Raw genomic sequence first — 15,783 nt, 5'->3', positions numbered from 1 at the left:
AAGAAAACGAAACACTTGTTCGGTCCGATGTGGTCGGGCTCCATCTTGCATAAACCATTCAGTACCTGGTCGATCCTCTAACGCTTGCTGTGTGGCGACAAATAGTTCCAAAATCCGTTTCTCGGATGAAAAAAGGGCCAATAATGTCTCTGCTGCATACTGCAGCCCACACAGTAACTTTAGGAGAATACAGGGGTTTCGCTTCACACCAATATGGCTTTTCGGAACCCCAAAATCGCCATTTCTGCTTATTCACGTATCCATTCAGTGGAAGTGTGCTTCATCTGTAAACCAGATGCAGCCAACATCAAATCCTTCACTATCAATCATTGTGAGCATCTGATTAGCAAAGGAAACCCTTTGTTGCACAGATCGTACGGGTATGGCCTGGTGCGTTTGAATTTTGAATGGAAACATGTGTAGGCTCTTTCTCAGTATTTTCTGCGTGCTGGAACGCTTCAAACCAGTCTCAGATGCAATTCTACGGACGGATGACATTGGATTTCGCTGAATAATTCCAGAAACTGTGGCGATATTTTCAGGCAAAACTGCGGTTTGCTTGCGGCCAACATGCCCCACCAGATCATCAGTTACGCTGTCTGTTCGTTGAAATTTTGCGAAGAGCGTACGAATGGTTTTCGCATCGGGTCCTTTTGGAACATTAAATCGTGCTTGAAAACTTCGCCTTTTTGCCGTAGGACTCTCTTCTATCCTGTGGTACTCTAGCACCAGAAAGACACGTTGTTCAATGGAGTACATGGTTTTAATCTCTTCCTTCGGTACGCTAACCTCCTTTCACGTTTCAATAGTGGAACTGATCGCTCTGGACTTCGGATTACTATTTATACTAGGCATTACGTGTGGCGATTACAGCGCCATCTTTTAGCAGCTTTTGTAACTATTATTTCAAACTGCTGTATAAACTTCTTACAGCTTTCACAATAAACATACCGTTTACTGCATTCCTCTATCGATCTTTGTTTTCGAGATATTTATTTTTGAAATCAGGGAGTCCTTTTCTGGGCACCCTGTTCAAAATGGTTCAAATGGCTCTGAGCACTATGGGACTCAACTGCTGAGGTCATTAGTCCCCTAGAACTTAGAACTAGTTAAACCTAACTAACCCAAGGACATCACAAACATCCATGCCCGAGGCAGGATTCGAACCTGCGACCGGAACGGTCTTGCGGTTCCAGACTGCAGCGCCTTTAACCGCACGGCCACTTCGGCCGGCTTGACACCCTGTATTTAACCTTGTAGAAGGGGAAATAAATTGTCTATGAGAGTTCAAAGTGTGTATACATTTTTTGAGGCACCCTGTAGTTAACGTTATTAAACAAGTTAGTCGAAACAGTATCAATGTGTACGTTGAGGTGGCAGGCCAGGCGGGCCTCAGAGTGTTGTTTGTCGGTGGTGCCAACAGGTCGCGGGTGGGCGGAGCGCGCGCGGGCGCATGCGGGCCGGCCGGTCGGTGCGGGCAAGATGACGCATGGCGGGAGCGCTGCTCGTGGTGCAGCTGCGGCTGCTCGCCGTGCTGGTGCTGGCGGCGGCCGCGCCCGACTGGAGCGACTGCCCGTCGGCCTGCCAGTGCAAGTGGACCGGCGGCAAGAAGTCGGCGCTGTGCCGCGCCGCCGGCCTCTCCGCCGTGCCCAACGCGCTCAGCGCCGAGATGCAGCTGCTCGACCTCTCCGACAACCGCATTCCCTACCTGACGCGCGACGCCTTCCGCTCCGTGGGGCTCATCAACCTGCAGAAGATATTCGCGCGCCAGGCCGGCGTGCGCGAGGTGCACCGCGACGCCTTCCGGGACCTCATCATACTCGTCGAGGTGAGTCCTCGTAACTCTTTCAACTTATTAGGATATACAAACTTTTCGGCTTCTAGAATGAGATTTTCACTCTGCAGCGGAGTGTGCGTTGATATGAAACTTCCTGGCAGTTTAAAACTGTGTGCCGGACCGAGACTCGAACTCGGGACCTTTGCCTTTCGCTGGCAAGTGCTCTACCAACTGAGCTACCCAAGGACGACTCACTCCCCGTCCTCACAGCTTTACTTCCGCCAGTACCTCGTCTCCAACCTTCCAAACTTTACAGAAGCTCTCCTGCGAACCAAGCAGGAGTAGCACTCCTGAAAGGAAGGATATTGCGGAGACATGGGTTAGCCACAGCCTAGAGCAGGGCTTCCCAACCTTCCCACCTGGCGGACCACTTCTTCAGTCGAAAATCCATGGCGGACCCCTACTCAGTCAAGAGTACAGTAACTTTAAATTTCAGAGCGAAACCGATGGGAACTGAAAGCTTCTTAATGCAAGTGCCATGTTCCGAATGACCCCCCCCCCCCTCTCCCGAAGTATCAATAGTCTTTGGTTTAGAGATTAATGAAAACAATTTGAAATTAACGATCCAATTATGAGATTTTCTGCAATGGTATGAGCTTTGCTTGTTTTTGCCACTCGATAACTAACCAAGAAAGAAGCTTTTAATGAATTTTCATTAATTGCTTTTGCACGAGTTTTCATGCAATGGTGAGAAGCAGCTAGTTCAGCACTCTTCCTTTTAAATAAATCGATGTCTTTAGCCTGTAAGCTCGGGTGAGTGCCTTCAAAATGACGACGCAATTTAACTGGAACCATTGAACTGTTCGGAAGGACAGGCGCACAAATTACACACTGAGCTTTACCCTCCTTTGTCTCCATAAAGCCCATTTCTAAATAGCTCTTGCTTATCCCACTTCCACAGGTTATTGCAACCAATGGAGTACTTGCAGCGTTTCACATAATAAATCCGGCTGTGGAGCTTCTTGTGATTGTTCTTCCTTTCGTCGTCCTCCCTCCTCATTCATTTCAACTGGAAACCCCTTGTTGTGAAGGCGATGGAGAAACTTGCACCCCTCTTCAATGATCATGACTTCAGCCACCGATCCATGTTATAAGTAATAAACTGGTCAAAAATCGACTTATGAAATAGGTAGTGCACTGACAAAGCAAGTTTAACGTTTAATGATGCCTGGGGCCGCATACGTGCCAGCGAGCACTGTGATTGGTCGACAAAGCTCGCTCCGCGCATACGTAAAAGGTTTCAGTGAATCTAGCGCCGTGAGCCGGCATTCTTGCGAAACAGTAGATCAGGGAAGCCGCATTCTTCGGCGCTAAACTGTGTATGCGTTCTCACTTAGGAACCGCAGAGGCCTGTTGGGAATACGACCTGAAGTAAAAGTACACATGTTTTTCACACGAAAAAGAGTAGTGATGAATTTGATTTTCACATTTTTATTCAATAATTTTACTCATTATTTTACTCGATTTGGTGAAAGGTGGCCGCGGACCCCCTAGAAAGAAACGGCGGACCCCTAAGTGGTCCGCGGACCACACGTTGGGAAGCCCAGGCCTAGAGGATCTGCCAGGAAGTTTCATATCGGCGCACGATCCGCTGCAGAGTGAAAATCTCATTCTGGAAACATCCCCTAGGCTGTGGCTAAGCCATGTCTTCGCAATATCCTTTCTTTCAGGAGTGCTAGTTCTACAAAGTTCGCAGGACAGGTTCTGTATAGTTTGGAAGGTAGGAGACGAGGTGCTGGCGGAAGTAAAGCTGTCAGGACGGGGTGTAAGTCGTGCTTGGTTAGCTTAGTTGGTAGAGCACTTGCCCGTTTTCGGCTTCTAATTCAACGCGTCTCGTAAGGAGTGCTGTCAGCGACAGTGGCATTATACCGCGGGCATCAGTAGAAATTTTGCCAAGGGCGGCTAGATTCTGTATTTATCTTTTTTCAATAACTGAACTGGTGACTGTAAAATCATGTCGTGTCCGCGGGAACGTCTGTCCTGCGGCCCCGCTGATGGCAGGTCGCTACTATGTGCTGGCACATCGCACCTCTCAGCTCGCAGGACGTCCTGTTGCATTTACGTAGTAGCCTCGCTGCTAGTACATCACAGCTCGCACAGGTATCTCGCTGGGAAACTTTCGTTGCTCGAGACAGTGTAGACAGGAAACTACACTATTGGCCATTAAAATTGCTACACCAAGAAGAAATGCAGATAATAAACGGGTATTCATTGTACAAATATATTATACTAGAACTGACATTTTATTACATTTTCACGCAATTTGGGTGCATTGATCCTGAGAAATCAGTACCCAGAACAACCACCTATGACGGTAATAACGGCCTCGATACGCCTGGGCATTGAGTCAAACAGAGCTTGGTTGGCGTGTACAAGTACAGCTGCCCTTGCAGCTTCAGCACGATAACACAGTTCATCAAGAGTAGTGACTGACGTATTGTGACGAGCCAGTTGCTCGGCCACCATTGACCAGACGTTTTCAATTGGTGAGACATCTGGAGAATGTGCTGGCCAGGACAGCAGTCGAACATTTTCTGTATTCAGAAAGGCCCATACAGGACCTGCAACATGCGGTCGTGCATTATCCTGCTGAAATGTAGGGTTTCGCAGGGATCGAATGAAGGGTAGAGCCACAGGTCGCAACACATCTGAAATGTAACGTCCACTGTTCAAAGTGCCGTCAAAGCGAACAAGAGGTCACCGAGACGTGTAACCAATGGCACCCCATACCATCAGTCCGGGTGATACGCCAGTATGACGATGACGAATACACGCTTCCAATGTGTGTTCACCGCGATGTCGCCTAACTCCGATGCGACCATCGTGATGCTCTGAACAGAACCTGGATTCATCCGAAAAAATTACATTTTGCCATTGGTGCACCCAGGTCCGTCGGTGAGTACACCATCGCAGGCGCTCCTGTCTGTGATGCAGCGTCAAGGGTAGCCGCAGCCATGGTCTCCGAGCTGATAGTCCATGGTGCTGCAAACGTCGTCGAACTGTTCGTGCAGATGGTTGTTGTCTTGCAAAGCTCCCCATCCGTTGACTCAGGGATCGAGACGTGGCTGCATGATGAGTTACAGCCATGCGGACAATATGCCTGTCATCTCGACTGCTAGTTGGCCGTTGGGATGCAGCACGGCTTTCCGTATACCCTCCTGAACCCACCAATTCCATATTCTGCTAAAAGTCATTGGATCTCGACCAACTCGAGCAGCAATGTCGCAATACGATAAACCGCAATCGCGTTAGGCTACAAGCCGACATCTATCAAAGTCAGAAACCTGATGGTACGCATTTCTCGTCCTTACACGGGCATCACAATAAGGATTCACCAGGCAACGCCGGTCAACTGCTGTTTGTGTATGAGAAATGGATTGGAAACTTTCTTCAAGTTAGCACGTTGTAGGTATCGCCACCGGTGCCAACCTTGTGTGAATGCTGTCGGTGAAATTTCACGTCTGTAGCACGTCATCTTCGTGGTGTAGCAATTTTAATGGCCAGTAGTGAATTAGCGAATGGGTACCCGACTTAGTAGGAGTAATGTTAATTCAGACTGTGCACTGCAGGATGTGCATTGCAAGTAGAGTAGTGTTCTTGTCGTGGGTTGCCATTAAACTCTGGTACTTCTGCGGCGTCGTAGGATTAAATCACATACATCAGTGTGCATTACAGTTCCAGACTATGAACAAGGACCTGGACAAGGTGAGCAGGACTTTACTCGTAAAGCTGTTTCGTCAAAGCCAAAGCAACAGTGCTGCTGCTCCTCACGAGTGTAGACGCGTTAAAGGAATACGAGAAGGTCTACTTCATGCTCCGGGGTTGAATAACATGATTCGGGAGTTAGAACTAACAGGAAAATTGTGGAATGATTCTTGGAGAGGTCTGCAGCCAGTTGCGCCACAGGCAGTTGAAGACGTTACTGTTGCCGTAGCTGAGACTGGTGGACACAACGTGCAATGATGCGGTCACTTGGGTCTCGGCAACTTATTTGGAAAAATCTTATCATTGCCCGATAGTTCCAAACTGCGTGGCCGCAAAGATCACCATATTTTAATCAGTGTAATTTCTGGCTGTGTCCTTACCTGAAGGACAAGGTTTATCAACAGGACACTAAGACACGTTGCAGGTTGAAGATGAGCATATCGAGGGACGTAGCCTACATCCCGCCTGAGATAGTTCTGGTAGCAGTAGAGCAATCCCTACCACGGTTCCAGGCTGTGGTAGACGCAGATGGTCGTTAGATTGAGAAGCTCTGTAACCTGGAAAGTAGACATGGTATGAATTTAGCGAACGTTACCATCTCATCTGTCTTTCAATGTTTTTTTTCCGTATGTCTTACAAATGCTTCCATAAAGTTTAATAGCCCAGATCACTCGTGTTTGATGGGGGCACTCTTAAGTAGCGAAAGTTTAACTATAATCACACTGTAATTCCACCAGTTGGGACAGTTACAAATGTCGCAACAAATTCCCTTTTTAGTTTAAATATTATTGGACCAGAATAGTTAAAGATGTGAAGGCTGGACCCAAAAATTACTAACGTAATTTCAGTGGAAGAGCGATATGTAGGCCTACTGGTTCTAATTTTATATTTAGTTAGCTTTTATCCACAACTGGTTCAGTGCTACACCTTCCCTTTCAGACTTTTCACGCTGATTTTCTGTAAGAAAACGGAAAACGAAGTAATTAGATGGAGCAGAGGAACTGATTTCTAAAAATTAGTATACCTGACGCCACCCACCATAAGGGGCTTGTAGTGACCTGTATGCCAAGAGTCTCAGGTGGCTTTAAGTTCAAGAAAGGCTGAAATAAAGGCCTGTTTAAAATCACAACCTGAAATAATTTCATAAGCTTGCAACAAACATTATCGTCTGGATATGATGCATTCATTAGTACGATACTGTGAAGATGTAGTCAATCTGCAAAGGAAATTCCTTCGAAATCACCATTTATACAATTCATGTTTGCAGTACCCGTACGAAATATGACTAGCGAACGATATACAACGATTAAAATGAACGCCAGCACAAATTGTCGTATGTTCGGTAGATACCATAGCGAGCGCCACAGAAATGGAAAAAAGAAAAAAACCTTACTTGGTAGATGCATCAAGTGATCGCAAAGAAAAGTTAAAATTATTACAGCTTATACAGAGGCATTTAAGAAGTCATTGTTTCCGCACTCCACACATGAATGGATCGTGAAGTATCCTGTGCCACGCACATAGTAGTTTGCAGCATTTGGATGTAGACAGAGATGTAGAAGTAGATGTTCGCAGTGCGAGAAACCGCGCAACGAGCAGCAGCCAAATCCGGTTAGAGTGCTCTTCAAACAGTCAATCACAGCTCAAGTTCCAAGACGTGGGGCGATGGTCGCTGCGTGATTACGAGCCTGACATCCTTCCTTAGCGAGGATGTGAGCGATGAGCGCGGTGACAAGCGATGGTACTGGTCAAATGGGCCGGTAGATGTCAGTGGTCTCCTCTCATCACCACCCAGCCATGCCGGTGAGCAGCGAGTGGCAATGTGGCAGCATAAACACACTGCAAGGAACTACGTTTGACAAGAGGTAGTTATTGTACCTCGAACAACTATATTCTTAAAGTAGATTACTTTGATAGTTAGTCGGTTTACTCGTTGCTGCCGTGCGGCTCTAGGCGCTACAGTCTGGAGCCGAGCGACCGCTACGGTCGCAGGTTCGAATCCTGCCTCGAGCATGGATGTGTGTGATGTCCTTATGTTAGTTAGGTTTAAGTAGTTCTAAGTTCTAGGCGACTGATGGCCTCAGAAGTTAAGTCGCGTAGTGCTCAGAGCCATTTACTCGTTGCTATTGTCATCACCATCTTTCTTCATTGACTTCTTAATTAGCTGAATCTTTTATTAGATGTCTCCTACTACAGTGATCATCAGCCTTTCCTAACATATTGAGAAGAAGCTGTAATGTTCTTCTCTTGATCCATTCACCTACTTACTGCTGTTCGTCATCATCTTCTGCCTCCGATTTTGCTACGCCTGACGATCTTTTTGTAACTGTCCTCTTCACTCCTCAAAATGTGCCTAGGGAACTGGACGTAAGTTTGGCTGGGACGGGAACATAAACTTGTGAAGCTTCCAAGTTTTTCTGTAATGGAAGCGTTGGTTCCTCTTTCTGTCCATACGCGCAACATCTCCTGCCAACACGCCATCTCGAAGGTTTCAGTTTGACCCTTGTCACTGCCTTTCACGGTCGAGGGATATAAGCCGTGCAAGAACGTAGGGAACTCCTACGAAGGGCACCTTGTTGTTCTGGATATTGCCTGGTTCTGCTACACTTTAGTGAGTTCAACTTTTTCGGTGTGGCTAAGGATGATTTGTAGTTTTGTTTCTTTATCACACATACCTGTAACATTGATTAGAGGTCCTCGATATAGTCTGATACTAATTACATCAGTATCCCTTAGGCAACCTGTGAGTTGCATTTTATCTAAAACTTGGCGAAAAATGACCATTAGCTTGCTCTTTACCACGTTTCAGTCTAGACCGAAACATAAACTAATAGTGCTCACCCTGGAGAACGGATAATCACTTTTTTCCTCACTTCTGAGAATGAGGGCAGCGTTGTCTCCAGAGCTAAGATGGTTGATTTTGCTACTGCCACATTGAAATTCACCATCACTGCCACCCAGTAGACAGTCTGTTACAAAAAGGTACGGCCAAACTTTCAGGAAACATTCCTCACACACAAATAAAGAAAAGATGTTATGTGGACATGTGTCCGGAAACTCTTACTTTCCATGTTAGAGCTCATTTTATTACTTCTCTTCAAATCACATTAATCATGTAATGGAAACACACAGCAACAGAACGTACCAGTGTGACTTGAAACACTTTGCTACAGGAAATGTTCAAAATGTCCTCCGTTAGCGAGGATACATGCATCCACCCTCCGTCGCATGGAATCCCTGATGCGCTGATGCAGCCCTGGAAAATGGCGTATTGTATGACAGCCGTCCACAATACGAGCACGAAGAGTCTCTACATTTGGTACCGGGGTTGCGCAGACAAGAGTTTTCAAATGCCCACATAAATGAAAGTCAAGAGGGTTGAGGTCAGGAGAGCGTGGAGGCCATGGAATTGGTCCGCCTCTACCAATCCATCGGTCACCGAATCTGTTGTTGAGGAGCGTACGAAAACTTCGACTGAAATGTGCAGGAGCTCCATCGTGCATGAACCACATGTTGTGTCGTACTTGTAAAGGCACATGTTCTAGCAGCACAGGTAGAGTATCCCGTATGAAATCATGATAATGTGCTCCATTGAGCGTAGGTGGAAGAACATGGGGCCCAATCAAGACATCACCAACAATGCCTGCCCAAACGTTCACAAAAAATCTGTGTTGATGACGATTGCTCAGTTGCGTGCGGATTCTCGTCAGCCCACACATGTTGATTGCGAAAATTTACAATTTGATCACGTTGGAGTAAAGCCTCATCCGTAAAGAGAACATTTGCACTGAAATGAGGATTGACACATTGTTGGATGAACCATTCGCAGAAGTGTACCCGTGCAGGCCAATAAGCTGCTGATAGTGTCAGCACACGCTGTACATGGTACGGAAACAACTGGTTCTCCCGTAGCACTCTCCATACAGTGACGTGGTCAACGTTACCTTGTACAGCAGCAACTTCTCTGACGCTGACATTAGGGTTATCGTCAACTGCACGAAGAATTGCCTCGTCCATTGCAGGTGTCCTCGTCGTTGTAGGTCTTCCCCAGTCGCGAGTCATAGGCTGGAATGTTCCGTGCTCCCTAAGACGCCGATCAATTGCTTCGAACGTCTTCCTGTCGGGACACCTTCGTTCTGGAAATCTGTCTCGATACAAATGTACCGCGACACGGCTATTGCCCCGTGCTAATCCATATATCAAATAGGCATCTGCCAACTACGCATTTGTAAACATTGCACTAACTGCAAAACCACGTTCGTGATGAACACTAACCTGTTGATGCTACGTACTGATGTGCTTGATGCTAGTACTGTAGAGCAATGAATCGCATATCAAGACAAGCACCGAAGTCAACATTACCTTCCTTCAATTGGGCCAACTGGCGGTGAATCGAGGAAGTACAGTACATACTGACGAAACTAAAATGAGCTCTAACATGGAAATTAAGCGTTACCGGACACATGTCCACATAACATCTTTTCTTTATTTGTGTGTGAGGAATGTTTCCAGAAAGTTTGGCCGTACCTTTTCGTAACACGCTGTAAATGTTATACAGCCGAGAAGATAGTATAAAACCTCGTCCTAAATAATGATCGTAATGGTTGGATACATACAGATGCCACTTTCTTGATTCAAGATCTGTAGTTGCGCACAGTATCCAACAAGTTACGAAATTAAAAGCAGGAAACCCTGAGATCATGCCATATAGGTCATGCCACAGCCGAGTGTCCGCCATGTCATCTTCAGTCATAAATCGGATGTGTTATGGAGGGTCATAGGATTAGCACACTGCACTCCTGGAATGGTGGTTGTCCACGTTTCTACCTAGCCGTTACCTCTCAGGTGAGATACCCCTCGACTTGGAGAAACAGGCAATACAATTTAAAAAATTGCACTATTTTCATGCCTTGTACCTCTTTCTCTCGTTAAGGCGATTGAGGTTAATAACATAGACGTATAATGTAGCTGTGTATGTTGTGCTCCAAATCCGCTCATAAGGGTGCTGAATCGGCCGCTCCCTGCACCTCGATAAGGATTTTATGGGAAAGTCTTACAGAAAATATTGAGAGGACTCTTTCGGTACTCGTAAAGATTCGCATCCATCTTGACTGCAGAATAGCGCCAAAGTTGACGCCTCACGAAAGAATCTCCCGTGAACAGCAAGACAACCAGATCAGCAGTGCTAAATGTTCAGCTTAATAGGGTCATAGACCATCACTGCTAGACTTTAGGAAGCATTCCGTAATGAATAAAAGTCGTATGCTCAGATCCTAATAGGGAGCAAAAGCCCCTCTTGCCACCCGTTGCGGATGTCTGTCGATGACGGAGTCAATCGTGCCCTTTACGCATCTGTGGTTACCTGTAACTTCGAAACTGAGCGTGCCTTTTCCGGCAAGTGGCAATGTCTTGCACTTTCGCTCAACAATGCCCAAACGCTTCCGTTCGTGCGCCTTTATGCCAGGTTAGAGAATTCGTTACTCGCGTTTCACTTGGAATGACCATATGCAGTCGAGCCACACATGTAACTATGGGCAGTTTGCAGAGGTTGATGAAAACAGGAGCATGAAAACTATCCGCCTAACGGTATAGCAAACACAATGATTAACCACTTTCTTCGCCGAGAATGCAGCCGAAATCACTGAACAATTCAGTATCATCGTTCTTAGCCGTGACAATTTGTTGGCGGACTGTATTACTACTTCAGCAATTAGTAAGGCGACCGCAAACGTTACACTTTAATACAGGTGTTTCACGATTGCTATTGCAGTCTTCTAGGCGTTGTAGAGGGGCTTACTAGGTAAAGTTCTTGGAATTAACATATGTCCAGTAATGTACCGTTTTGATGTCAAATAATCACACTACTTCCATATCTCGTGCTTACGGTAAAAACACACACACACACACACACACACACACAACTGCATCTGCAATGCGCTCTGATCTGTGCGCTTTACAGGAGCACATGGAACGCATAACGTTTCGAGTATTTTACATTAGACGGCAATACTAAGGCTTCAGAAACCATTAGTAGCTCTCTTATTTCCCATATCATTATCCCTACATCAACCATGCTGCACGAATTGCCCCTGAATGCCATAATCGTATATTATTTTACTATAGTTGCTATGATTGTGTTGTTGATGTAATGTGTGTTTCATTGTATTATTTTGACAACGGAGCGTTAAGTTGTCACATATAAACATGTACAAAATAATTCCCTGTATAAACATGATAGTAGCTTCAACTTCTCCTTTACGTCACGGAGGACAGCCTCCCGAAAGTCGAGAGTGGGGCGCGTCCGCGGAGCACCACAGTCAAACCTACTTACAATGGCGAACGTAGCAGTTTTACGCAGTCGTTGTTGCAGCCGGACTAAAATTGTATCCGACGTCATAGAAACAAAAAGGACCGACGACTGTGCTCTCTTTTCAGTTTGTGTGCATGGCATGAAGCGGGAGGCTTGAAAGTGAATTTATTTTGTGTCAGAAGGGTAAATTTCGAGGCTAGTGTTTGTGATGTTACAAAATAAAAGTGATGTTGTTATTCAATGGAAAGTTGGAAATTGAGATTTAGCTTACTGTTTCATCAATCACAATTGGCGTAAGAATCATGGATTGACCATTGTCATAAAATATTGCATTATGAGATGTGATTAGTTTTTACTTGCATTTTCGCGTGGCTTGAGGCAGTCACAACTAGCGTGCTATTGATTAAGAAATCGCATTATCGTCTTTCTAATTACTTCATGATCGTAGATACGATCATACCCGGTTGTGAAGTTATTGTTATGACGGACCAGAAAGTTCTTAAGGGCGCAAAAACAACTGTAACATCACACAAAAGAGAATTTAATATTAAAGCTGATGCAAGAAGCCGATAAAACAGTTTTCTTTTTATCAATGTAACACGCACATTGGACTGCTGATCTCCGTGTCTGTAATCTTAGCAAAATGCATAATTAAAATGAAAATAATACTGAGGAGATGATAGGAATGAGCACTGCTAAATGATTCAGTATTCCCAGAACAAATATTTATTATAAACTAAAACATATATCGTACCTTAAGCTTAGTACTACAATGACGGTAGATTTTTATGTCCGTATCATGTCCACTGAGCGCTCTTTTATATGGCCATTGTCTTCTTTGAGTCGCTCGTGCGTCGTCACGGTAAGTTATAACAGTTATTTACACTTCACTCAAACTTAGACATAACACGTTTTTATACATTTAGTAAAAAAATTAGATCAGACTGCCACAAATCTGCGTCCGTCTTACTTGAGAAAAACAGTACAAGTCTTTTTAGCGTTCAAGGCTTCATTTGTTCTCCAGCGAACAAAATAGTGAAGGATCGCATATCTATCCGTATTTTTCTGTTTATATTGCCGCCCAAAGACGACGAATTATATTATTTAGAAAATTCCACCGTCGCCATGCGACGCCTCATTATACATTAATCATTATTTACAAACAAGTATTTGCCTTCAGGCTGAAAGTATTAACTACTCGTATTTGCTGTCTTAATGAAGTCAAAAATAGCGAATATCACATGTTCCTTATCAAAGCTTTATGTCTCCTCTGCAGCCCCTAGAAAACTGTAAAGTAATTGCGAAACATCGTATATAGAAAACTAATGCAGGAAGACAAATTTTAGTATGAAGGTAGAAACGGATTTAGCTGCTATATGACCATTGATGCGTCTAGCCACTGTTAGGGAGTGTGCTCCTCAAGCAATCAATTCACGACGTAAATTATGTACATGGCTCTCCTCTGAAAGCAATTTTTTAACTTAAATTGAAGAACCGGTGGCTTTAGTATTCCAAAACATAAGAGACACTTATTTGTTTAGGCAACACGGTCAGGTTCGCGCGAATCGTGTTCTCTCTGTTACCATCCTTTACCCATCTCAGACCGCTACCAAAAAAAGATGTTGTGGGAGGCAGCTTATATCTTTCATCAAGTTATCTGAACGAAACGTCGGGACATCACTTCAAGGCATGAAGGGATGTGCAGCCCGGAACAATTTTATAGATAATACTTGAGTTCTGCCGGCGGCGGTGGCCGTGCGGCTCTAGGCGCTACAGTCTGGAACCGCGTGACCGCTACGGTCGCAGGTTCGAATCCTGCCTCGGGCATGGATTTGTGTGATGTCCTTAGGTTAGTTAGGTTTAAGTAGTTCTAATTTCTAGGGGACTGATGACCACAGCAGTTAAGTCCCATAGTGCTCAGAGCCATTTTAAACATTTTTGAACTTGAGTTCTGAAACCCTCTGACAGGCTGAAACTGTGTGCCGAACCGGTAGTCAGTCCTTGACTACATCATACAGCGTCTTTTTTGCAGTAATAATGAGAGAGATAATCGCGCAAGTAAAGTTATGAGGATTTCTCGTGAGTCGAGCTTGAATAGTTCAGTCTTAATACAATTACCTCGCGAGAGACAAAGGCTTCCAGTTCGAGCGCCAGACTGGCTGTGCGACTTAATTTGGTTACAAGGTTTTACTGCACTGTATCTCCGTCCCGAGAATTAAGTGAGTGAGAGAGAATGTCTCCTCGCCTACTGTATTAGTGCGTTAGGAATAAAGAGCGGTGTTTGGCTTGTTATTCTAGATTGACACGTATCCTCAATTTGCTACCATAAGATTTATAGTTCAGTGAAGGGATAGATGCTATTGTAAAATTACCTTTAAATTTAATGAGAAGTTATTAGAGTGCTGACTCAGGACGTTCCTCGCCCATTGTCAGCTGGTGTAATCATCTTTCCATTTGTCAATGGCACTTGTGGAAAACAGAAAGTGTGGATTCGAGCCCTTAGAAAGAGGGAGAATGTCGATTGTAAAAGAAATGGAGAGAGCGGGAAAAGTTTAGCAATTGTAACTTTCGTTGTGGGGTGTTGTTATTGTAAACGAATAGTATCACTGATCTACAGCTGTATTAATGAGCTGAAGTTACTGGGTCACCTTACAGAACGAGCTGTAGCTTCCATTCTTGATAATTGTCTTGCACGTCGTAGAAAGAAAAACAGACAATACTTCCGTTCAGGTGAAGGCGACTGACAGCGAGAAAGAGCAAAAATAGAGCCAGGCCAACACTGAAGCTTCTCTATGACAGCGTGTAAAACACGATAAGGGGCGCTGAGAAGTACGAGTATTTGGAAGTGTGAAGTCTTTGGCACTGTAATCCGTTGGGTGCACTGTAGTCCCCGTAGATGGAAATAACTTCCCTACAGATAAATAATGAGGCACTTGAGAAGTCTGTACGGAGAGACCTAAACAGCAAAACCTTTTAAATATAGTCATCACTGCGACTGAAACTAGCAATCTTCTGTTAGGTTATGTTTCCACGCCCTTTATTACTAGGTAAACTGTGAAAAAAAAATTCTACCAATATGTGAAGCTGCTACTTCTCAGCACGATCCTTACATCTACATCTACACTCCGCAAGCCACCTTACGATGCGTGACAGAGTGTACTTTGTGTACCAATGTCTGTTTTCCTTTTTCTTGTTCCAGTCGCTCTCCTGGATATTTTACAGAAGTGACTGCTTCCAGTGATTGCTTGCAGTTTTATAATAATACAGTAAAGGGTCTTTCCGTCTGTGTGTTTCCAATACGTTACATTTGTTTACGTTGCGGTCAATTTCCACTCCTTGCACTAAGCGTCGATCATACGCAGTTCTTCCTGCATTTCGCTACAGTTTAATAGCAACGCGAATTCTCCATATGCAACAGCATCATCCACTAAAAGCTTCTGAACTTCCAAAGATATCTGTTAGGTGGTTTATACATATTGCGAATACTTGGTCCTTTAACATTCCCCTCGAACACCCGCAAAGTTGCTTTTACGTCTGAAGTCTTCTCCCGATTGAGTATGACATGAAGTTGTGTTTATTGGCAACTTCAATCTACCTACACAGTTGGTCTGACATTCCGTACGCTTGTATTTTGTTCATTAGGCGTCTGTGCAGAACTGTATCAAACGTCTTTCGGAAATCAAGGTACGCGGTATCAATCTGGGCGCTTGTATATATTGCTTTCTGTGTCTCGTAGACGAACAGAGCGAACTGGGGTTTTCACACAATCGTTGCTTTCGGAACATATGTTGATTCCTACAAAGCAGATCTTTCGATCTCCATAACTATGATAATAAGCGAGCATGTAGCACGTTAACGGGATGAATGGCAAGGTGAGCTAGAGGTATAAAAATTGTAGGAATTTTGAAACGTAACCTCTTGAACGCGAACT

General features: G+C 44.8%; 1 protein-coding gene across 1 annotated transcript in view; it reads left to right on the top strand.

Annotated features, from left to right (window-relative positions):
• Positions 1-631: 631 nt before the first annotated feature.
• The window catches only part of LOC126198773 (leucine-rich repeat-containing protein 24-like), a 188,861-nt gene continuing 173,709 nt past the window's right edge, over positions 632-15,783 (top strand). Inside the window, exons 1-2 of the mRNA XM_049935333.1 lie at positions 632-653; positions 1,521-1,828. Coding sequence (XP_049791290.1) covers positions 632-653; positions 1,521-1,828 — 330 coding nt within the window. The remainder of the gene's footprint in view (positions 654-1,520; positions 1,829-15,783) is intronic.

The sequence above is a fragment of the Schistocerca nitens genome, chromosome 8 (genome assembly GCF_023898315.1).
Source record: "Schistocerca nitens isolate TAMUIC-IGC-003100 chromosome 8, iqSchNite1.1, whole genome shotgun sequence".
Lineage (NCBI taxonomy): Eukaryota > Metazoa > Arthropoda > Insecta > Orthoptera > Acrididae > Schistocerca > Schistocerca nitens.
The sequence above is the reverse complement of the archived record's forward strand: the minus strand, read 5'-3'. Positions and strand labels throughout refer to the sequence as shown.